The 23168-nt window shown below is 40.2% G+C and overlaps 2 protein-coding genes across 2 annotated transcripts in view; one reads left to right on the forward strand and one right to left on the reverse strand.

Annotated features, from left to right (window-relative positions):
* The window catches only part of spmip4 (sperm microtubule inner protein 4), a gene marked incomplete at its 3' end in the record, with an annotated part of 70131 nt that overhangs the window by 14692 nt on the left and 32271 nt on the right, over positions 1-23168 (reverse strand). The gene's annotated exons all lie outside the window — the stretch shown is intronic.
* Positions 952-22301, forward strand: pde11al (phosphodiesterase 11a, like; the record flags this gene model as incomplete). The annotated part of the gene is made up of 20 exons (XM_084435386.1): positions 952-1725; positions 6886-7044; positions 11316-11405; positions 11618-11758; positions 12826-12890; positions 13748-13868; positions 13960-14035; positions 14119-14186; positions 14303-14395; positions 14781-14831; positions 15486-15632; positions 15847-15954; positions 16402-16511; positions 17705-17795; positions 19268-19368; positions 19696-19773; positions 19854-19917; positions 20055-20129; positions 20219-20302; positions 20377-22301. 20 exons carry the CDS (start codon positions 952-954, stop codon positions 20644-20646), a joined length of 2766 nt encoding a protein of 921 aa, XP_084291512.1. The 3' UTR covers positions 20647-22301.

Below are 23168 nucleotides of genomic sequence, written 5' to 3' on the forward strand. Positions count from 1 at the left end.
CCCCTTACAATGCATTTTATTTTGAATTACAATGCAATGCATTTTTAATGAACTTAGAATTTTAGTAGAGCAATGCCAAGATCATGGAGGTATTTCCAGCGAATGAATGAATTAAAATAAATATGTAAATGCACATGATATTATTTACAGCTCTTGTTTATAATGATTTGAAGGAGCATGAGGGTGTTGTGTGTGTGTACATCACTAGAGTCCAAGATAAAGTTCCCTTCAGCGACAATAAAGCAATACAAAGTTCAATTGAAATGTTTTTATTTATTTATTATTATTTAATATTAAATTCATAATGAATGCTCTCTGTGCAAACAGGCAACAATGAGCTATTCGTCCTGTTGGAATATACATATTGTGGACAGACTTAGATTAAAGGGATTCTTTAATGACAAATGAAAGCAGGCTTTTAGACTGGGGGCTACTTCAAAAGCCTTTAGCTCATTAGTGCTTAATGAAATAAAAAAAAAAGGTATTGAAAAATAATTCCTCTCTCTCTCTCTCTCTAAACACACACAGACACATGCACGCACGCACACACACACACGTATTTACGCAAGTGTGAAGACGACATAGCCTACCGTATAAAAAGAGCTTCACCAAACAAAACCAGAGAGTTCGTTAAACTACCACTAGACACACAAAAGAAACATCCATTTTCAGTCACAGACAAACTCGTTTGCTTTTAAGTTTATTTAGGTCCTTCCCAGAGGAGACCTGTGTCTTACCTGTCAAATTCCTTATTATTTTTCAGCGTCGTCGCGCATCAGTCACTGTTCAACTCCACGAGCTTCATAAAAGACAGGCGCGAGGAGGAAGGCTGGAGAACAGTGATATGTAAATGACAGATGGATGTGTGAAGTGTGTGCGGCAGTACACAGTGAGCTGAGCGTTACTGGACGATTTTAGATCACTTTGGCTGTGGCATTTTTGGCTATCGACATGACAACTTTTGATTTTTCCGACGTGGAGGCATTTTTGGATTGCCACCCAGAGCTTTTTGAGGAATATCTCGTCAGAAAGGGAAAATGTGACACCCTGAGCAGGTGGATCAAAGAGCATCAGCCGTCCAAAACGTCTCCGGTGGAGGAGAAACGCGGGGTCGCGAGGGACCCATTCTGGCCCACGAACCCCGACGGACTGAAGCGCAGATCGTCCCACATGGAGCTCCGCAGGAACTTCGCCCGGTCCAAAGCGATGACGGCACACCGGACCTACGACGAGCACGTCAGTCTCACGGCCAACGAGTCCCAGTCAAGTATGCGACGGCGCGCGCTCTTGCGGAAAGCCAGCTCGTTACCGCCGACCACCGCGCACATCTTGAGCGCGCTCCTCGAGTCCCGAGTCAACGTGCCTCAATATGCCTCCAGCGCCATTGACTACAAATACAGACTCAAAGAGTCCAACGAGAGGGAGTTCTTCCTCGAGCTGGTTAAGGACATTTCTAACGAACTTGACATGACGAACCTCAGTTACAAGATTCTTATCAATGTGTGCATCATGGTAAACGCAGACAGGTGTTCGCTTTTCCTAGTGGAGGGACCGTCTCATAAGAGGACACTCGTGTCCAAGTTTTTTGACGTGCACTCGGGTACCACGGTGCGACCCTCTTCGAGCACTCTGGACTCAAATGAGGTGCAGGTTCCGTGGGGAAAAGGCATCATAGGTTATGTTGCAGAACACGGAGAAACCGTCAACATCCCGAACGCATACGAGGTAGAATTGCAACTAATAATACAGACAATTTCGACAATAAAAGGTTGAAGGTTACGGGAGAGTTAGTCACGGTCACGGAGCGTATTTTTTTGACTGTCGTCAAATAGACACAAACTAATAGAAATCGCCTTAGCCAGAGGTAACCATAACAACAGTTAACTCCAGTGACTGCGGTCAGATTATTTTTTAACTTGATTATAAACGTACATATCAAGAAATACAAAACAAAAAATGACTTTTTTTTTTTTTAAGTCATTCAGATAGCTGACGTTTAGCTAATTGTGCAAGTGCAATTTACAATTTGCGTTGCGCAAGACAAATTGCGCCTGGATAAATACATGACATTTCATAATGTAACAAACTTTTAAAATGTATTTTAAATACACTGCAAGCCTACATGAAAAATACAGTTGTAGCCTAGGGTAGACCGAGGCTAGTTGTTTAAGGGAATTTTATAAAGTGAATATATATAATAAGTCAATGACAATAGGATGAAGCCAGAGCCAAAAGATCAAGACTTTGCACTTGGAGACCCGCCCCCTTTTGGAGGTTCTGCCCACTTTTGGAGTGCACGCCCTATTTTGGAGATCCGGTCTGCAGTAATACCTACTTGCAATATTCCGCTCTTTGCTAGGGGTTAAATGGATCGTAGTTGATCTGTGATCCGGACGGACCAGGCCCTACGGTTCGGCATGGATGTGTTTTGCGGATTAATTGCTAAGTTTCGGTACTTAAGCACTGTTATCTGTGCACACAGGCACAGCACAGCATAGTCTGCGCACACAGATTAGTTTGGCAAGCATGATTGATTCCTCATTTGCATCTCAGTGCACTTTAACGGACACATACACACAAATGTTTTATACCAGTCTATTATATGTAAAAATACCAGTCTCGGCAAATATTCTCGTAAAAAACAGTTGGTTATGACATAAGTGAATGTAAAGAGTTGAGAAAGAAATCAGATGTGTATCATTATACTGGATCCGTACATGAGGTCTTAAAGTGACAGCAACCTATAAATACCTGCTGCCTGTCATTAAAGGGATAGTTCACTTTGAAATTAATTTTTGATATGTTTTAGCTTACCTCAAGGGCATCCAAGATGTAGGTGTCTTTGTTTCCGCAGTAGTTTCAATTTTGATATTTTTAGGTCAAACCGTTCTTGTCTGTCAGTCATATAATGCAGGTCTGTGGTCACTGTCTCAAAACACAAGCACAGAGTCCAAATTAAAACAATTCCCCATCGTCCAAATGAAACAATTCCCCATCATAAGTACACATTGATGGCCTAAGACACGAAACGAGCGGTTTGTGTGAGAAAACGAACAGTATTTATATAGTTTTTAGCTCTTGAAAACAGCACACGTCCAAATGGTCTGACGGCGCGGGCGAGTATAGATGTATACATAGATGTCGCCTTGGCTACTGCAGTTCATTGGAACGAAACCGTAGCAAAGCGACATCTAGTGTATATATCTATGCGGGTATAGATGTATACACTAGATGTCGCCTTCGCTACTGCAGTTCATTGGAACGAAACCGTAGCCAAGGCGACATCTATGTATACATCTATACTCGCCCGCGCCGTCAGACCATTTGGACGTGTGCTGTTTTCAAGAGCTAAAAACTATATAAATACTGTTCGTTTTCTCACACAAACCGCTCGTTTCGTGTCTTAGGCCATCAATGTGTACTTATGATGGGGAATTGTTTCATTTGGACGATGGGGAATTGTTTTAATTTGGACTCTGTGCTTGTGTTTTGAGACAGTGACCACAGACCTGCATTATATGACTGACAGACAAGAACGGTTTGACCTAAAAATATCAAAATTGAAACTACTGCGGAAACAAAGACACCTACATCTTGGATGCCCTTGAGGTAAGCTAAAACATATCAAAAATTAATTTCAAAGTGAACTATCCCTTTAATGATAATCAAACAACAAAAAGTCTCGGTTATGTGTGGTAACCCTCGTTCCCTGAAGGAGGGAACGGAGACGCTACATCGAGACCGACGAATAGAAATCTCGCTAGAGAGGTCAGTCTACTGAAACTAAACAAGCCAATGCACATTAGCATTTGCAACAGCTGCTCTGCCACGCAGCGTGGGTATATAATGAGCAGCAGGTCCGATTGCACTTCAGTTTTTTGCTGAGGAGCCGAGCCGAATAAGCTGGCTGCCCCAGCAGACCGCAGCAGATGTGGCGACGGGACGTGGCGTCTCCGTTCCCTCCTTCAGGGAACGAGGGTTACCACACATAACTGAGACGTTCCTCTTCAGTCGGTCAGTCAACGCTACGTTGAGACCGACAAATAGGAATCCCTACCAAAGGGCCACAGCTGCTGACCCCATCCAGCGCCCTGTGCAAGCCTCTTGCCCCTTCTTGCCTGGAAGGACTATAGAGAGGGCTTGCACAGAGTATATCTGTCACTGTCGTTCCGTGATAACCCATACAGTGAGACTATATAACCCTCTTCCGGGGGAGGGAGCTGTGCGGTCACCATCTCCACCAGCAGTCCCATCCATCTCCGGGTCGCCCGTCCTAGGGCTGCTTACCCTTGGCTTTGCCACCCCTCCTGGTGGGGGCAGTCGCAGGAGGATGCCCTCGGCGACGAGTAGACTGAAGAACCGCAGGCGGTTGGGTGGAGCCAGCCAGAGATGGCGCTCCTGAACCACCATAGTGGACATCGCATGACCCACCGACCGTGCGGTCACCTTCGTCGCATGAAGCGCGAGGTCCGTCGCGGCACAAAGTTCTTGGAAAACTTGGGGATCATGACCACCCTCATGCAGGTCCTTCAGTGCCTTGGCCTGATGTACCTGCAACTACGTCATGGCGTGTATGACAGTGGCGGCTTCCACACAGGCCTTGTTAGCCTTGCCAGTTAAGTCTGACGAGTGCTACAGGCCCGGGAAGGGAGACACGGCTCTCCGCGGCAAGTGGTGTTAGGGCACAGTTGCAGAGCAACGGCCCACATTTCACTGGTGGGATGTGCATGTAACCCTTAGCCGCCCCGTATTCAAGGGTGGTGAGGGAGGAGGAGCCACCAGGACGGTTTCTGGCAGTGAAAGGTGCTGTCCATGACCCAGTGAGCTCCCCATGCACCTCCGGGAAGAAAGGAACTGGGGTGGGTTGCTGAGAACCAGCGCGCGCCACCCCGAGAAACCAATCGTCCAGCCTCGAGGGCTCGGGACACGGTGATGGTTCCACACGAGCCTGTTGGTAGTCGGTGCTGAATCGTCATCCGCGGAGAAGTCTGACCCACGCTCCAATGCAGCGATCGACATCTGTTCATCGTGGGGAGAGCCGAAGGATATGGCTGGTACACACGGTGGCTCTACTGGTTGCGGAGCGTGTGACACAATGGGTACATGACTCATCCACAAACGCTGCTTCAGCGTGTTCAATGCCCAGACACGCAATGCAGCGCTCGTGACCATCCTGCGATCCCAGGTAACGACTGCATCCAGAAACACACAGGTAGAGTGACATCTTTAAAAAGACGCGCTCCACCCGTGTAAGCTCTTTCAGGGGACTGCTCTCCTTGGTGCTGAAGCACGCATAATTTGATCTTAACCAAAATATGCATTATATATATTACATATTTATACCTGTATACATTGGTTTGTATTTTTTTTTAATTCAGTATCATTAAAATGATTGAATTTCATAAAAAAATCTAATATTAATACATTAATACAAAAATAAGATAATTTAAAATAAGAAATCAATCATTTTTGGTTTTCGGCCAAGAACATCCAAGATCATTGTTTTGGCCAACATTTAAAAGACACGTATTGTAACAGCCTTTCAGGTAAAATCTCCATGTAGTTTACCCTTGCCTGGATGTATGTCTGTGTAGTTTTGTATTCTCTTGTTTACCCAACAGCCACAGCAAAAATATTAAATTTTAATATATGGGATAGAGTTGACTTGGGTTATGTGAAGAGTGCCTTAGTTCAAAGATTTGTGATTTCTACAGTTTCTGCAGCCAAGGCTTGGAATCGCTGTCTGATTATTTTGATTATGACAAAAGATTCAAGAACCTTTCTTCATGTGAAGAAATCACAGTTACAGAGTTGACTGTTTCCCCATCTTCAAATACAAGCTACCAGTTGTGCGTATGCATCATTATATCATGGCCACAGGCAAGCCTTCCCCGGTATAGGTCAGAGGAGATCCATTAATGTGCAGTGCAATGAGTGTGCCACTATCCCATAGCAGTCCAGTGGAATTGCATACTTTTTACTTTTTACTTTGGTGGAAATAAAAGCAGTTTGTTCACAAAAAGCAAACTACTTAATATGCTAGAAGATTGATCTGAAAGACAACACATGTTTTTCCTCTTCCTCATTGCTATAAAGTCAAGAGTGAAGATGGAACAATTAGCCTCTTTTTCCAAATCATCTTGTGCTAGATTTAAATTACGTAGAGTATGTAAGTGTATTTGGCAATGAAAGGAAAAAAATAAACTTTTCTTTTTTGCAATTTACCAAAAGTAGTCATTAAAAATGACATCATAAAGTGTTCCCTTTGCGTTTTTCACGTACAGTCGACAACATTGTCAAAACGATCCCCGTTTACACAGATCCATGAAACCGAACAAAAAACGGTGTATTTTGCTGCCAGGCCAGTAGTTGGCGATGTCATTACATTAAAATACATTTATGTACATTACATTAAAATAATATGGTAAGAAATACCAGTTTGCAATATCAAGCAGCATAACGAGCTGTTTTATACAGCTAAAAATAACTGGAAGCGAATGACACCGGAAGCCAGACACATTCAATTTCCAAATGGCCACACGCCTGCACCCGCTCTTGCATGAAAAAATGGTGGATAGAAACTTTAAGGGGTTTCCATCATGGGATCATTTTATGAATTGTTTTAATTAATTAATTTTGTTTTAATTAACTTTTATTTTCAATAAAATTTTATGAATTAAGCAGCTTGTTAACATACTTTATCACTAGAATTTTTTTTATTAACCAATTAAAAAGAAAGTATCATGCAATCATTTGAGACATTTCTCCTTAGAACCTTTTTGGCTTAAAGTGTTCTTTAAAACTGAATCAAGAACCCTATGGTTCTATATAGAACCCATTGAACCCTTTTTTCTAAGAATGCTGTGCCTCTTGTGTATTGTGTAGGACCATCGGTTCAGTGATGAAATTGACAAGCTGACGGGCTATAAGACTCAGTCCATTCTGTGCATGGCCATCCGCAACAGTGACGGTGAAGTCATTGGTGTAGTGCAGGCCATCAACAAGAACCCCAGCGGAACTCCATTCACTGAGGACGATGAGAAGGTAAGCTCTATTCTCCATTTCACTTGGCTTCATGCTGATATTAAACTCTAAAGATCTGTTCCAACTACTGGATTTATAGTCTATTTCATTCTCCTGATACCTATTACTATAGTGCCCAAACTTTTGCTGGTAATGAAACTCTAGAGTGTGAAAATAATTGCTGTGTTAAATCAAAAGAGATCTATGAATTAACAATTAACGAATATCCTGCCATGCTGGAGTAGTTGTAGACTTGGAAAATTAGTTATTTATATGAGATTTATTCTTTATATTTATAACCTTAGACACCCTGTGGTCATTGTACTAAGTGACTGCATAAATCAAAGCTTAGATCCGATACTCTGTTGCGCTCCGAATTTCATAAAATTGCTCACACTCAAATTAAAGGGATAGTTCACCCAAATGATTTATTCTGTCATTAATTACTGACCCTCATGTTGTTCCAGTAAACCCTTAAGACTTTCATTCATCTTTGGAAGACAAATGAAGATGTTTTTAATGAAATCTGAGAGCTTTCTGTCCCTCCATTGACAGCTACCGCAACTGACACTGATTAAAAAGTTCATAAAGAGATCATAAAACTAATCCATATAAAGTGAGTGGTTTAGTCCACATTTTCTGAAGAGACACGATCGCTTTATATGATGAACAGATTGAATTTAGACTTTTATTCACATATAAACATTCATCAACACCCACATCAGTTATGAGAAAAAGAAGCTCAAGCATGTTCGCTTGTAGCGAGAGAACCATTGAGGTTCATTCTCGAGTTACGCAGCACGTTTGAGCTTCCTCACGAACCAGTGAGGTTCATTCTTGAGTTACTTAGCACGTTTGAGCTTCCTCACGAACCAATGATGTTCATTCTCGAGTTACTTAGCACGTTTGAGCTTCCTCACGAACCAATGAGGTTCATTCTCGAGTTACGCAGCACGTTTGAGCTTCCTCACGAACCAATGAGGTTCATTCTCGAGTTACGCAGCACGTTTGAGCTTCCTCACGAACCAATGATGTTCATTCTCGAGTTACTTAGCACGTTTGAGCTTCCTCACGAACCTATGAGGTTCATTCTCGTGTTACGCAGCACATTTGAGCTTCCTCACGAACCAATGAGGTTCATTCTCGTGTTACGCAGCACGTTTGAGCTTCCTCACGAACCTATGAGGTTCATTCTCGTGTTACGCAGCACATTTGAGCTTCCTCACGAACCAATGAGGTTCATTCTCGTGTTACTTAGCACGTTTGAGCTTCCTCACGAACCAATGAGGTTCATTCTCGAGTTACTTAGCACGTTTGAGCTTCCTCACGAACCAATGAGGTTCATTCTCGAGTTACTTAGCACGTTTGAGCTTCCTCACGAACCAATGAGGTTCATTCTCGAGTTACGCAGCACGTTTGAGCTTCCTCACGAACCAATGAGGTTCATTCTCGAGTTACGCAGCACGTTTGAGCTTCCTCACGAACCAATGAGGTTCATTCTCGAGTTACGCAGCACGTTTGAGCTTCCTTACGAACCAATGAGGTTCATTCTCGAGTTACTTAGCACGTTTGAGCTTCCTCACGAACCAATGATGTTCATTCTCGAGTTACTTAGCACGTTTGAGCTTCCTCACGAACCAATGAGGTTCATTCTCGAGTTACGCAGCACGTTTGAGCTTCCTCACGAACCAATGAGGTTCATTCTCGAGTTACTTAGCACGTTTGAGCTTCCTCACGAACCAATGATGTTCATTCTCGAGTTACTTAGCATGTTTGAGCTTCCTCACGAACCAGTGAGGTTCATTCTTGAGTTACTTAGCACGTTTGAGCTTCCTCACGAACCAATGATGTTCATTCTCGAGTTACTTAGCACGTTTGAGCTTCCTCACGAACCAATGAGGTTCATTCTCGAGTTACGCAGCACGTTTGAGCTTCCTCACGAACCAATGAGGTTCATTCTCGAGTTACGCAGCACGTTTGAGCTTCCTCACGAACCAATGAGGTTCATTCTCGAGTTACGCAGCACGTTTGAGCTTCCTCACGAACCAATGATGTTCATTCTCGAGTTACTTAGCACGTTTGAGCTTCCTCACGAACCTATGAGGTTCATTCTCGTGTTACGCAGCACATTTGAGCTTCCTCACGAACCAATGAGGTTCATTCTCGTGTTACGCAGCACGTTTGAGCTTCCTCACGAACCTATGAGGTTCATTCTCGTGTTACGCAGCACATTTGAGCTTCCTCACGAACCAATGAGGTTCATTCTCGTGTTACTTAGCACGTTTGAGCTTCCTCACGAACCAATGAGGTTCATTCTCGAGTTACTTAGCACGTTTGAGCTTCCTCACGAACCAATGAGGTTCATTCTCGAGTTACGCAGCACGTTTGAGCTTCCTCACGAACCAATGAGGTTCATTCTCGAGTTACGCAGCACGTTTGAGCTTCCTCACGAACCAATGAGGTTCATTCTCGAGTTACGCAGCACGTTTGAGCTTCCTCACGAACCAATGAGGTTCATTCTCGAGTTACTTAGCACGTTTGAGCTTCCTCACGAACCAATGAGGTTCATTCTCGAGTTACTTAGCACGTTTGAGCTTCCTCACGAACCAATGAGGTTCATTCTCGTGTTACTTAGCACGTTTGAGCTTCCTCACGAACCAATGAGGTTCATTCTCGTGTTACGCAGCACGTTTGAGCTTCCTCACGAACCAATGAGGTTCATTCTCGAGTTACTTAGCACGTTTGAGCTTCCTCACGAACCAATGAGGTTCATTCTCGAGTTACTTAGCACGTTTGAGCTTCCTCACGAACCAATGAGGTTCATTCTCGAGTTACTTAGCACGTTTGAGCTTCCTCACGAACCAATGAGGTTCATTCTCGTGTTACTTAGCACGTTTGAGCTTCCTCACGAACCAATGAGGTTCATTCTCGTGTTACGCAGCACGTTTGAGCTTCCTCACGAACCAATGAGGTTCATTCTCGTGTTACGCAGCACGTTTGAGCTTCCTCACGAACCAATGAGGTTCATTCTCGAGTTACGCAGCACGTTTGAGCTTCCTCACGAACCAATGAGGTTCATTCTCGAGTTACTTAGCACGTTTGAGCTTCCTCACGAACCAATGAGGTTCATTCTCGAGTTACTTAGCACGTTTGAGCTTCCTCACGAACCAATGAGGTTCATTCTCGTGTTACGCAGCACGTTTGAGCTTCCTCACGAACCAATGAGGTTCATTCTCGAGTTACGCAGCACGTTTGAGCACGTTTGAGCTTCCTCACGAACCAATGAGGTTCATTCTCGTGTTACGCAGCACGTTTGAGCTTCCTCACGAACCAATGAGGTTCATTCTCGAGTTACTTAGCATGTTTGAGCTTCCTCACGAACCAATGAGGTTCATTCTCGAGTTACGCAGCACGTTTGAGCTTCCTCACGAACCAATGAGGTTCATTCTCGAGTTACTTAGCACGTTTGAGCTTCCTCACGAACCAATGAGGTTCATTCTCGAGTTACGCAGCACGTTTGAGCTTCCTCACGAACCAATGAGGTTCATTCTCGAGTTACGCAGCACATTTGAGCTTCCTCACGAACCAATGAGGTTCATTTTCGTGTTACGCAGCACGTTTGAGCTTCCTCACGAACCAATGAGGTTCATTCTCGTGTTACGCAGCACGTTTGAGCTTCCTCACGAACCAATGAGGTTTGTTTAATTGATTAATTGATTAATTTTAGGATCTCTTTATGAACTTTTTGAAGCGGAAAACTAGTAGGTGACTGTCAATAGAGGGAAAGAAATCTCTCAGATTTCATTTAATTTGTGTTTCAAAGATGAACGAAAGTCTTACGTGTTTGGACCAACATGAAGGTGAGTAATTGATTCTTTTTTTTTTTTTTTTGGGTGAACTAACACTTTAAGCCGTGAACAGAGGTCATTATTGTCATTGACTAAATCAGCACATGTAAATGGCATACCTCAGAATCAATGCAAAATATAGATCCAGCACTGCAGCCTCTAGGCACAAATCAGTCTGTACCCGTTCATCTCATTCCCTTACTTTCATCGCTGCTTCAAAACATCTCTTTATAGATAGTAATTAATAGCACAGAAATTCTCTTTAGAATTATTTATGCCAAGCAGCACTGAAAGCAGAAAGCGTGCTGTGCTGTTATAAATGCCCTAGAAATACAAAGAAGGAGAACTGATGTGATGCCTCCAGTTCTTTTTTCCCCTCTCAATATCTCACCGTCACTCATCAATCTGACTGAAGCTTTGAAAGCATCAAACTTCTCTCTACAGGTCCTGCAAATGTATCTACCATTCTGCGGAATATCGATCTCCAACGCCAAACTCTTCTCCGAATCCCGCAAGGAGTATGAGAGGAGCAGGGTATGTCAAGATCTGCAGAAATGTTGCTGAATAAAACTCTTCAGAATGATTAAAAACCTGCCTCCAGATTTCTAGACCTCTCGGCCAGTGTAGCTTGTTAGATTGCATACAATCCTCAGGTCGCAAGGTTTCAAATATTTAATAATCCTGTGTAAAGCTTGAAGGCCTGTGTTTTCTGAATACATTTGGAGCTTCTGCTGTTGTTTCTCAAGGCGCTGCTGGAGGTGGTGAATGATCTGTTTGAGGAGCAGACGGACCTGGAGAAGATTGTGAGAAAGATCATGCAGCGTGCGCTGACATTACTGCAGTGTGAGCGCTGCTCCGTGCTTCTGCTAGAAGACATCCACTCTCCTGTGAGATCACCTTCAGTCCTCCTTTTCTCTTTTCTGTCATGCTATCTTTATTACATCTTTTTCTTTATACATTCCACCTTTCTTGCTAAAGAGAACATCAGTATTGCTCATTCTTACGTTTTTTTTCACATAAGCATTGAAATGTGGCACGTAACTTATTCTGTTTGTGCTATGGGACATGAATGATACCTCAAGTAGGAGTGTGCAGCCAAGCTATTAACTGTATTCTGCAGTCAAAATGCATATGTGGATGAGGCTGTGGGCGGGGCTTAAAGTGGGAGTGCGACAAAACGAAAAGCTAATTTTAATGTAACTCATTTCCATTCCATTTCAATTTAGCAAATGTGATTTGTATAATTCATTTAAAAAAATTTTTTCAGTTTAAAAATTTTTTTTAAGAATCATATTTATTGGTCAGGTAAATAAGCTACCATTACTTCAGCGCTCTATAGCTTGACTTCTTAAAGGAACAGCAGTCTGTGCTTTTTCTTTGCAGGGGACTTGTATTCCATGCATATTTGTCACTGACTGCATATATCGTTCAGCCAGTAGAGGAGGACACTGTGCTTCAGCACTTGATAGTCCAGAGTTAACGTAGAATTAAAGAGAATAGGGATGAAAAGATGATGCTCAGTGCCTGCGTATTGAATGGAACATTAAAATGACTGTCTATTTTGTTTTAGAAACAAAAACTTAACCATTTCTTAATTTTAGATATGTTCATTAAAATATCACTGTATCATTTTGCTTGTTGGATAATCAAAAACTTGCTCACTGGTCAGGTTTAGATTATTTGGTCATTCATTTTAAAGTTATTATTTGTGCCTTTTCAAACAGTGTATTCAGCATCGATCACAATTCTACCTCAAATAATGCATTTCTAGGCAATTAGATTTACAATGCTTGAAGAACAATAAAACAGAGCCATATGTATGTACCAGAATACCACAATATATCAGACTTTAGACTATAAGAAAACATCTAGCAACCGCTCAGAACACCTTAGCAATGTCCTGGAAATCACCCTAGTATTGTTGCATTGTTTTTTTTTTTTACTGTGTTCTCAGGTGGTAAAGTTCTCCCAGACATTTGAGCTTATGTCTCCGCTGTGCAGCGTTGATCATGACATCAGGTGAGAATAACAGGACTATTAATAATATAACATAAATTCGGCATGAAACGGAAGTTGCGAAAGTCTTTTCTTCCCTATTGTGATGTATATCAGAGTGAAACGTCTTCTGGAAGGAGAAAAATATGTAGGGTGGGACTTGATTTCGTCCTTGGGAATTGATTGGATCATAGGAAGTTGGGTGTTGCTAACTAAATGGAGGCATATTTGAAAGTCTGTAGTCATTTGTGGAGGATATTATTCGGAATTATCATAAATGCCCTATCATGAATGCCCTCTCAAGTCATATTTACCAGTGGGAAGCTCGGGGATAATTTTGATACCCATGTTCCCGAGTTGGGCGTGCCATAAAATAATAGTTTGAAGCATATTGTATGTTTTGTACACAGCGAAAATAGCCTGTATTTAGCATTTAGCATGCTGACTATCTAGATCTATCTAGCGCGGTGAATATTGTTTGTTAATGAATGGGATTTAGGCTTTAATAATATTTACCCAATAAATAAGCAAGAATAAACCTGGTGTTCTCCATGATTCCTGTTCTTTCCGACAACAACGCACTTGAATGCGACGAGTTCACAATCACAACTTCAGAAGTGGGAAGTAGGAAATTTCCGATAGCACGTGAATAGCACAGCAAAAAAGTCCCAACATCCGCCTAGATATATACGTCAAGAGAGAAGATGCCGTTTAGAGGGGGAATGAAGGTCAACATTTTTGAACATTCATCTTTTATAATAAACACTGCAACATTCCGTACAAAAAATAAGAATTGTCCATTTTGATTTCATTGTGACTTTAATGTATACCATGCTTAGTATGTGTGTTTGTGTGTATGTGTGTGCATTTGACAAAGTCAGCATGGAGAAGGTGTCTTGTTCGGACTGGCTAATCAATAACAGCATTGCTGAGTTGGTAGCATCAACCGGACTGCCCGTTAACATTAGTGACGTCTGTCAGGATCCCCGCTTTGATGCTGAGGTGAGCAGAACACACACTCTCAGACTCGTTTTGATCGCATGATTTCACATGGTGTCAGTTGTATCGTGCAAGCAATGTGTTTCCTTCTCAGGCGGACCAGGCTTCTGGGTTTCATATTAGATCAGTTTTGTGCGTTCCCATTTGGAATCGGACACATCAGATTATTGGTGAGTTTCCCTACACAAATGCTTCATTGTTTATACACAAACCCACAAAAACAACAACTAAAATAACTTCTTACCTCCATTAGGCGTTGCCCAGATTCTAAATCGCTTGGACAGGAAGACATTTAATGATGCAGATCAAAGGTTATTTGAGGTGGGACTTTTTGAAACCAATCAATATTTTATAAGTGAATTAGAGCCATACTTCCACTACTGATGTTAACATAAATCACACGCATGAGTAATTTTCATGTCCGTTGATCCTCACAGGCATTTGTTATTTTCTGTGGCCTGGGTATTAACAACACAATGATGTATAACCAGGTGAAGAAGACTTGGGCCAAGCAGTCTGTGGCTCTAGATGTGAGTAATATCGGTAACACTTTATTTTAAGGTGACATAGTTACGTTACTATGTACTTACTAATAACAGTAAATTATGCATAATTACAACTAACCCTAAACTACCAAACCCTAACCGTAACTCTATAATAAGTACATGTAGTTAATTAATATTACTCAGTACTTATTTGAGTAAGTAAAATGTAACTACATCACCTTAAAATAAAGTGTAACTGTAATATCTTATTTGTATTTTCTTCTTCTGTTTTAAGCTGCTCATAAACATAACAGCTACAATTTTGCCTGCATATAAATCTCATAAGAACAGATGGTGTGGTTACAATCTGTGTGGGTATTAAAAAAAGACTTTGTATGCATAGTGTATTGTTGTTTCTGTCTTTTCCCAGATGCTGTCTTATCATGCTACATGCTCTAAGGCAGAGGTTGATCGACTGAAAGTAAGTTTCGTCAAACTAGAGATAAAATACGGTCCATACTAACTAGATGCACTGATTTTAAACAAATAATTGCAGCCTTGATGAGCATAAAAAAAGAATACAAATAAATAAATACCAACCCCAAGCATGAATGGTTATAATATTGAATTCTAAAATGATTGTTTAACTTTTTTTTATAATTAGTTAATAATATCTGTTCTAGATTCATTGTAAACATTAGAAATTGCTTTGGCAATACAGTGTAATGCCTGTTATGCGCATTTGAATCGAATATCAAAAATATCAAACTTACTGTATTGTTTGACCTATGCAGTACTATCTCTACAGCATGATAAGATTCTGTAGTGTTGCACACCCTTAAAGGGCCGGTACAAGATTCGTTTAAACGTTTAAAACTTTTCTCCAGAGAGAGACACGATGAAAACTTCAAATTAAACTCGTACATTAGAGAGATAGATGATTAAAAAAACATCTCAGCCCCATGCGTTTCCAAGAAATTTATAGTTGGTGGGTCCTAGACTTGAGAGAGCTAAAGTATTAATAATTGAAATGGCAGTACTCTTTCTGTTTGAGCCCTCAGTGGACCAGGTTCTGCTCTGGTGTTTAATTGCCTTGCTACCGGAGTCGCTGAGATTGTCCCCTCTCCTCTCTCAGGCTGCTAAGATTCCCCTAAGCAGTGAGCTCGGGATCGATGAGTTCCACTTTAATGACTTTTCTCTGGACAACGACGCCATGATCACTGCCTCCCTGCGGATGTTTTTGGAGCTTGGTGTCGTGCAGAAATTCAAAATTGATTATGAGGTGAGGCAATCACTTTGAGAGAGGGGGCGAAACGCCAACCCTACTGACTGGAAGAGTGAAATGCTGCTTACATATGTATGCAGTGTTGAAGGTGGATCGCTGGGTTATAGATCGGTGAGATACTGTGCTGCAGGCTGGTTCCTGGAACACCGGGGGGTCTGCAGCTACTGTACGGTGTGTGAATACTACAGCGTTCCTTTCTTTTCCTGCTCAGGTGCTGTGCCGCTGGCTGCTTACCGTGAGGAAGAACTACCGCACCGTAGCCTACCACAACTGGAGGCATGCCTTCAACGTCTCGCAGTGCATGTTCGTTATGATCACCGTAAGTCATCAAGCACAGATGCTGATCGAAGAGGCCTTCTGAACTGATAATATGTGATTTGATAGTTCGCTCGTAAACGAAAAGTCATCATTTACTCATTCACATGTCGGTCGAAACCTGTATGACTTTCTTCTTCTGTGGAATACAAAAATAGTAGAAAGTCTAAGCTGCTCTTTTCCATACAATGAAAGAGAACGACTTTCAACCCTTGGAAAAAAGAAGGATGCTTAATGCAAAGTTCGGTCATGAAACTCTAGCTGGCGCAGGCTAATGGGTTCTTAACTCAACTTGCTTGCAATCACATCATTCTCTATAGGGCACAGCTGATTGGGTCCTGCTGTATCCAATGAGCTTGCGTGCTCAACCTTCAAATAATTGGTCTTTCAAGCCATAATTTAATCACTGAATTTGAGGATTTGTAGTAGATTTCTCTGTTGTGGATTTCAGACCGCTGGGTTACAGGAGGTGCTGACAGACACCGAGACTCTCGCACTTATGGTTGGGTGTTTCTGCCATGACCTGGACCATCGTGGTACAAATAACGCCTTTCAGGCAAAGTGAGTCAACAGTCTGTCAATGTACATTGCATCAGTGGTTCTCAGCTGGTTTGGCCCAGATTTTACATTGGGATCATGTCACCCAACACAGTATCAATAGGCTGTCATGTAAAAATAAAGTTGTTTATGGTGTTCAAGGACGAGGAATGTCATACCTGTCAATGTTGGCATCTGCCTAATATGACTATCTTCTAATAACTCATAGATTTGTCCCAATACTGTGGATTTTAATTAGCTGCACTACCTTTAAATTCATGATATATAGGATTTTTTTCTCCTCCCTTTTAACGGTTTATACGTTTTTTTTTTATGTTGCTATCCTAATTATGCATGTTTACGTGGTTAGTTGCATTTTATTTGCATTTAGCATTGTTTTCACATTTTATTTCCATGGTCCACTTTAGACACTCTACGAACTATAAGTAACTTTGCAACTACATCTCAACTAACTCTCATTAAAATGAGTGTTAGGTTATGGATCGGGTTAGAATAAATTGACATGTAGGTGCATTGTTACTTATAGTCAGTAGAATGTCTGTTGGTGAAGCATCAATATAAAATATTAGCAGATATTAAGCATATAGTCTACTTAGTCTACTCTAATGAGAGTTAGTTGACATGCAGTTGCAAAGTTACTTATAGTTAATAGAATATCTAAAGTGGACCATCGAAAATAATGTGTTACCCATATGTCTTCTGTATTTTTATTGATTTCTAGAAAAAATATCATAACATTCTTAAAAAAAGCGGAATTTTCAGTTCTTCAGTGTCACATGATCCTTCAAAAATCACTTTAATATGCTGATTTGCTGCTCAAGGAACATTTATTATTATTGTCAATGTAAAAAAAGTTGTGCTGCTTATTTTTGTGGAAACCGTGATAAAATAATTTCAGGATTCTTTGATGAATAGAAAGTTAAAAAGAACAACATGCATTTGCAATATAATTTTTTGTAACAATGTAAAAAGACTTTACTGTCACTTTTGATCAATTTAATGTCTTTGCTGGATAAAATATCAATTTCTTTAAAATAACAAAAAACAAGATACAATGGTAATAAAGCATTTTTTTTTTTGTAGTGCAGTCCTTATTCATAAATAAGAAATTAGCTCTTTTCAGTGTGTCCTGTATGTTTGTACAGCAACATAATGTTGTTACTGTACTGTAGCTTATCTCTGTTGTGTTCCCAAAGGTCTGGGTCAGCACTGGCGCTTCTGTACGGAACATCTGCCACACTTGAGCATCATCATTTCAACCACGCCGTCATGATCCTCCAGAGTGAGGTGAGTAATGTTTAAATGACGTGAACTAGCATGTCTGTCTGGTCAGGTCACAGTACTGTGAGCAGGAGCAAGATAAAGCACTGAATTGCATTCTTATGAGGATAAAAAAGAACAAATATTGTCAAAGCAGTGGACTAATACTGTGTCCATCTCACACTTCTCTTGTAATGGATCTGCACAAATGACCTATTTTACCCCTGTCCACATTTGCATGTCTCAGTGGATGGAAAGAATGCAAATGGCTGTCAGCGTTTGATTAAGTGGCTGATTTAGCTCTGAGCTGTTTAATCATGACAAAGCTCTGTATCGATTTCCTGTAGACGTCCATTGAGCTTTTTTAACCAACACCAATTAACTGTGCTAAGGAGATTCCCCTCTTGGGTCAGCTGCACTGAAGCAAAGAGAAAAAAAAAATTGCTTTCTATCGCAGAGACTGAACAAGCGTGGAGAACTTTGCAGACACACTATGAATGATACTCAGGGGTGTGAAGTGATTCCTGGTTTCGTGATTGGCTGTATTTCAGAGGAAAAGACAGGGCTTTGTATGAGTAATAGAACTTGGAACGAGGGATGTGATTTCCTCAAACTTCACTTAGACCTTAAGAGAGTGGGGTAAGATGTGCCACATTTTACTTAACCCTCTAAAACCTACTGTATCATATTTAATGTGCAAATTTCTAAGGACACTAAATTATCAAATTATCTCTCAAATATAAATGTACAAAAATGACAGAGCTTTGATATGAAACTAAGCATTTAAATATCTTACTAAGACATTTTTGGGAGACATGTGACAACTAATATTTATATACATTAAGTCTGTTATGATGTTGTAAAGATCTCTTTGATTTACATTAGACTGTAAAAAATGATATGATCAGTAAGTTATGACAACATGTGTTTTACATTGCTTTAACTCATCAAAATAAGTTAAACAATTTTCAGCTTTCTTTTATACGTTATACAAGATTCAACCATTTCATAAAGTCAGTTTAATGTAATTTAAGTTGAAACGACTTAAACATCTAAGTTGATTGTACTTAAAAATGTAAGGCAGCTACTTTTTTTTTTACAGCAAGGCAAGCTATCAGAATTTCATCTTTTTTGCCATATAAATATCAGCAACTTCACCAAACCGTTTTTTTCCTCCACGAGTGTGAGCCTCAAATTCTCACTATATCATACTAAAAAACCTGTTTTTTTAAATAATTTGTCCAAAAACCTGTCCCTTTTTTATATAGATTTGTATTACTATTATTTCCTATGTCAGCCTTTATGGGGTTAAATTCTCAAATACAGATGTGGACATAAATGATTATGTGGGACGTGAAATATGAAATGTTGCACCTTCCTTGCATTGTTATTCATTTGCACTATAAGCGGGTGACCCAGTTTACCACATTACACACTCTCCCCCTACTATTGCAAATCTTTTTCTCATTGTTTTCTGAATAATGCCTAACCTTCAACAGGGTCACAACATTTTTGCGAATCTATGCTCCAAGGAGTACAGCAACATGATGCAGATACTGAAACAGGCCATTCTGTCCACAGATCTCACCTTGTACTTCAAGTAAGTCATAGTGTCAACTTAAGTGGAATATTTGTTTAAATAGTTATTAAAAGAGGTAGTGGTCTTCAGCTTCAAACAGCTCTAAATATTCCAGCAGGTGCATGTAATTCATGTTTAGGCCACAGAGAGGCGCCCTTTGAAAGAGGCAGAAGAGGTGATATCAAGCCCCTTTTGTGGCTTTTGTTCAGATCCTAAAAGCCTGATGAAGATCTACAAGATCTTCACCATAAGGAACACTGAATAAAATTAACTTGAATGCAGTGAAAGAACCTTAAATGTTTTTTTTTTTTTTTTTTGTGGATCTTTGTTTTCCATCGGACATAAAAGAAGAAGAACCAAGTTCTTTGAGTGTGTTCTCTCTGAACAGTTCAGTTGGAGTAATGAAGAACATAGAGACATGTTCAGGTGAGTGACTGCAACTTTTAAAATTGATAACAGAAATACCAGGAGCTGCTGAAAATGGTCTTCATATTTAAACATACCAGGTCTATGCTGATGACTGCCTGTGACTTGGGTGCAGTGACTCGACCATGGGAGATCTCAAAACAGGTTAGACAGACCTTGCAGAAAAATGAGATAAATATCTAAACATCCTTAAAACATGATCCATTTATTTGAGAAGCGATATTGATAGATAGATAGATTAACATTAAAATAATGTTATGTCTATATGTTTCTAATTCCAGGTTGCTGAACTAGTGACTAGTGAATTCTTTGAACAGGGTGACAGGGAGAGATCAGAGCTGAAGCTGACACCAGCTGTACGTATATTCTCTCACCAACAGATATCTCTAAAATTGGCTGATTTGTCAATCGATTGCTTAAATTTCAATTTTTATTTTGTTTTCAGGCCATTTTTGATCGTAATCGTAAAGATGAGCTTCCTGTGCTTCAGGTGGAATGGATTGATGGAATTTGTAAGCCATTATATGAGGTAACAGTTAAATAAATCAAATGAATTAACTCTGCTAATTAACTTTTATAGACTGATGATAATGTATTTTACAGGCTCTTGTGAAGTTGAATAGGAAGCTTCAACCGATGGCAGATGGAATTGATGCCAACCGAAAAAAGTGGGAGGAGCTTTGTCTGTCCTATCAGCAGACACGGAGAGCCTCTGAGTGTATCTCCGGTCTGAAGGCAGGAGAGACGCAATCCTCTCAGAGCGAAGACTCCGCCCACGAGCCAGAGTCAAGTCAGAGTGAAGCAGCCAATCAGAGCGAAGACTCCACCCACTGTGTGGAGCCAAATCATACCCCAGTAGCCAATTGCAAATAAGAGGCGTGATGTGGCAATTAAAGGACGGCCCACTTCGACAGCTTTACTATGTTTACAGACAAAAGAAATATGTTAACCAACTTTTCTTTTCTTTTTTATATGGGTTGCTTTGAGACTGACAGTATTTCTATTGAAATTAAAGGGATAGCCCATCCAAAAAATGAAAATTCTGTCATCATTTAGTCACCCTCATGTTGTTCCAAACTTGTATGACTTTCTTTCTTCTGTGGAACATAAAAGAAAAATGTTGGTAACCAGTTTCGGCTCCCATTGACTTACAAAAAATATATAATCAAAACTGTCTCATCATGCTTCTTTTGTGTTCCGCAGAGGAAAGAAAGACCAGGTTGGGAACAACATGAGGGTGAGCAAATGCTGACAGAATTTTCATTTTTGTGTGGACCCCTTTAATGCAGGCACTTACAGCACAATTTAAAAGGTTTTAAAAAGAAAATGTTTATTAAGAACCCATATTTTTTAGATTTTTGTCTCTGAAAAAAAGAAAAGTAAAATGGCATATGTGACAAAACTGAAAATTCAGGTGCACAAAAAAAATTGATTGTCAGAATATAAATGCTCAGATGTTGTCCAACAAATCTGTGCTGCTATATTGCAAGTTACGAGTTTGGTTTTACAAAGCTTGGAATTACATTAATATAAAACAGAGTTGCTACTAGGATTCCTATGCTTGAGATTTGATGAATGTATAAATTAATATCACTGTGATTTTTGTTGCTGTTGTCTCTTTAGACTTGCATGGAACCACTGTTACAACTGCTGATTGTGTTAACATTTTATATTGAACAGCTTTACATACAAATTGTTTAATGTTTGAGTATGCATCCTTACCCTCATGTACCTGTCAATCATAAAATATTATAGCTACATTACTTTCACTGCAGAAAAAAAATACAGTATATACTGTATGTATGAACATTGTTTTGCACATGATTGCATACCAACTGTTCACAAGGCAAACACAAGATTATCCAGAATGAATGTGAATAAATTGTCTGTCTTAAGCCAGCTATCAGGGATACATCCTTGATGGTTGATTCCGAACCAAAGTCAATTGTCACAATACTAAAAAAAATAATTTATTGCATGCAAAACGAACATCTGTTGTTGGAATGGGAGTTTCAGTGTTTACTTATGTTGAAATTTAGTATGTGAAATGTATTGTATTTTTTGAAACGAATGCCATGAAATGCATGTTGCATAGATTTGACAAAAGCAACTTTCTGCTTTAAATGAGAGTTAAACTCTCGGGTTGTGTTGCAGTCTTGCTACTAACGTTTATCGGTGTGCACACAGTCAGATTATGCTCATTCACTTAAGTTTGTCTGCCTTATTAAAATTAAATGTAACTATTTTTGCATTTATTACGATTCGACATTTCAAAAGAGAATTTATATTCATACCGTTAAAAAGAAGGCCAGAAATAGCTTTTGTATTTTATTAGCTATAACATAGAATGTTCATATAACATACTTGGTGCCTCAGCGTGTCTCTTTTAGAGAAATTCTCATACTGTATTTCAATGGATCATATATCCGTCAAATGCCACATGAATGAATATGATATACTGTCCGGTTTGTAAGAGGTGCATAGGGTCTTTTCTTGCCAGACTGATTGCTGGTCATTTTCCTCAGGCCGTTTTGTAAATAAAGAACACTGTGATGCAAGCGGGTGTGGTGATCCGTGATTGGCTGCATGAAATCCTGCTTCTTGAGACTTCTTGTGTAAATGTCTCATAAGTCATATGTGCAAACTCTTTTCCCAGCCTAACCTTTCATGCATGTGAGTTTTGCATAACAGATATGCTGCTTTTAACAAGCCAAGAACGCAAACAGCAAGCATATCGCTTATGTAAAACAGCATATATGCATAAATATTTGGCCTGGGTGAAAAGTGTGAGGACTGATGAAAGCGAGTGTTTGAAGTCGTGGCTGGAGAGAGAGAGAGAGAGAGAGAGAGAGAGAGAGAGGCTTTGTGCCGGACAAGCCGACTGATACAAAAGCAGCGTGGCCGGCTGCATCCAGCTCTGCTCTCTGTGATCTATTATTCAACAGGGATTCAGCTGCCTTCCCGAGGCTTTAAAACCAGGAGAAAACAGGAATGAGGCAGAAGAACTGAAGTTATGTGTGTTTCAGCACACAATCTCTACCTTACTAACATATTCAGAACCAGTTCTCCCATTGACCAACTAACAGTTCCCATCTTTTTATATATAAAAGAACCAAAGCTCAAAATTAAATAAGTGTTACATACTTTATTTTGGTGTGGACATGACTATATATTTAAAAAGAAAATGGGACAAAAAGCTGGATCCTGGTTGTTATCATGTGTTTGCCAATTTCCAGACTTGCTTCCACATGGTTCTTTGGGAATAATTGGCATTGTTGAGACACATTCCCATATCCAAATGCTTGGATATTGCTCTCATTCATTAAATTGTTTTACCTCTCCTTTCTTTTACTGACAGCTTTCCTTCAGGCCTGAAAGATCCCATAAAACTGTGT

The sequence above is a fragment of the Rutilus rutilus genome, assembly GCF_951802725.1.
Source record: "Rutilus rutilus genome assembly, chromosome: 17".
NCBI classification, from domain to species: domain Eukaryota; kingdom Metazoa; phylum Chordata; class Actinopteri; order Cypriniformes; family Leuciscidae; genus Rutilus; species Rutilus rutilus.